Source organism: Cariama cristata, unplaced genomic scaffold (assembly GCF_000690535.1).
Source record: "Cariama cristata isolate BGI_N322 unplaced genomic scaffold, ASM69053v1 scaffold29172, whole genome shotgun sequence".
Lineage (NCBI taxonomy): Eukaryota > Metazoa > Chordata > Aves > Cariamiformes > Cariamidae > Cariama > Cariama cristata.
The window spans coordinates 1-1,037 of record NW_009604839.1 but is presented as its reverse complement, the minus strand read 5'-3'; the positions used below and the strand labels follow the sequence as shown (position 1 = coordinate 1,037).

At 51.6% G+C, this 1,037-nt stretch overlaps 1 protein-coding gene across 1 annotated transcript in view; it reads right to left on the bottom strand.

The window, feature by feature from the left end:
- UTP3 (UTP3, small subunit (SSU) processome component, homolog (S. cerevisiae)) overlaps positions 1–981 on the bottom strand; it is a gene marked incomplete at its 5' end in the record, with an annotated part of 1,371 nt that extends 390 nt beyond the window's left edge. The window contains one exon of the mRNA XM_009695763.1: positions 10–981. Within this exon, the coding sequence (XP_009694065.1) occupies positions 10–981 (972 nt within the window). The remainder of the gene's footprint in view (positions 1–9) is intronic.
- Between the last annotated feature and the right edge of the window lie 56 nt (positions 982–1,037).

The window sequence follows — 1,037 nt, the reverse complement described above, 5'->3', positions numbered from 1 at the left end:
GGTTGAGCAGCAGTAGCCCGGCCATTAGCAAGCGCAGGAGCATGCTTTGATTTGTTTCTCTTAACATCCAGTGCGAGAAACACCGCAAACTTCTTCTCCTTCCGTAATTTATCTTCCTTCTTATCATAGTAGTTTTTCAAAAGCATACGAACTTGCGAGGATAACTTTTGATCTATAATGGCTAGGTCATTGATTATATTTCTATAAGCAACCAGCCGTTCAATAACAGGGTGACTATGAACCGGCATCCTCTTTGACTTCAAAACTAAATAGAAACTGATATTGGCACAGTAATTCAAGTAGAGATGATACTTGGTCTGCAAATAGCGACTGCCTTTTCCTTGCGGGATAGTACCGTTTTTGACCATTTGCAGCAGCGGGTGCAGTTCGTCCTTGAGCTCCATTAGCTTGACTTCAAAGTCCTCAATCAGCTGCAGGAGCTCAGGGGACTCCTGCTTCAGTAGCTTCAGCTGCTCCTTCTTGGAAAGGGCCTGCAAATCCTTGTCAACCTTCTGCCCCTTGCTATCATGGGTTTTCTGCCGCTCCGCCAGATAGCCCTGGATCACATCCAGCCCATAATCATCCTCCCCCAAGTCCTGCACCAACCGCCTCTGGATGACTTGAGCCTCCTGCTCCTCTTCCTCCTCCTCAGCATCGACTTCTTGCTGGCTACGCTTGCCCTTGGCCTGGGCATCGCTCCCGTAGTCCGTGTCATAGTAGAGCTGCTTGCGTTGGCCCCAGGAGAGCTCGTGGGGGAGCCTGGTGTCCTGACGGCGCTCCTCCAAGTCGCTTTCCATGGACAGGTCCCCATCTTCGTCTCCAACCTCATTTTCTTTCTCGCCCTCCTCCTCCTCCCCTTCTCCATCTTCCTCACTTTCTCCATCCTCCTCCTCCTCCTCCTCCCCTCCATCCTCCTCTGCACTGTGGTCCACATAAAGATTCAGCCCCTGTACCTCCTCCTCCTCCTCTTCTTCTTCCTCACTGTATCCATCCTCCTCGCTGTCCTCCTCGGGCAGCTGCAGCCCCAGCACTTCTTC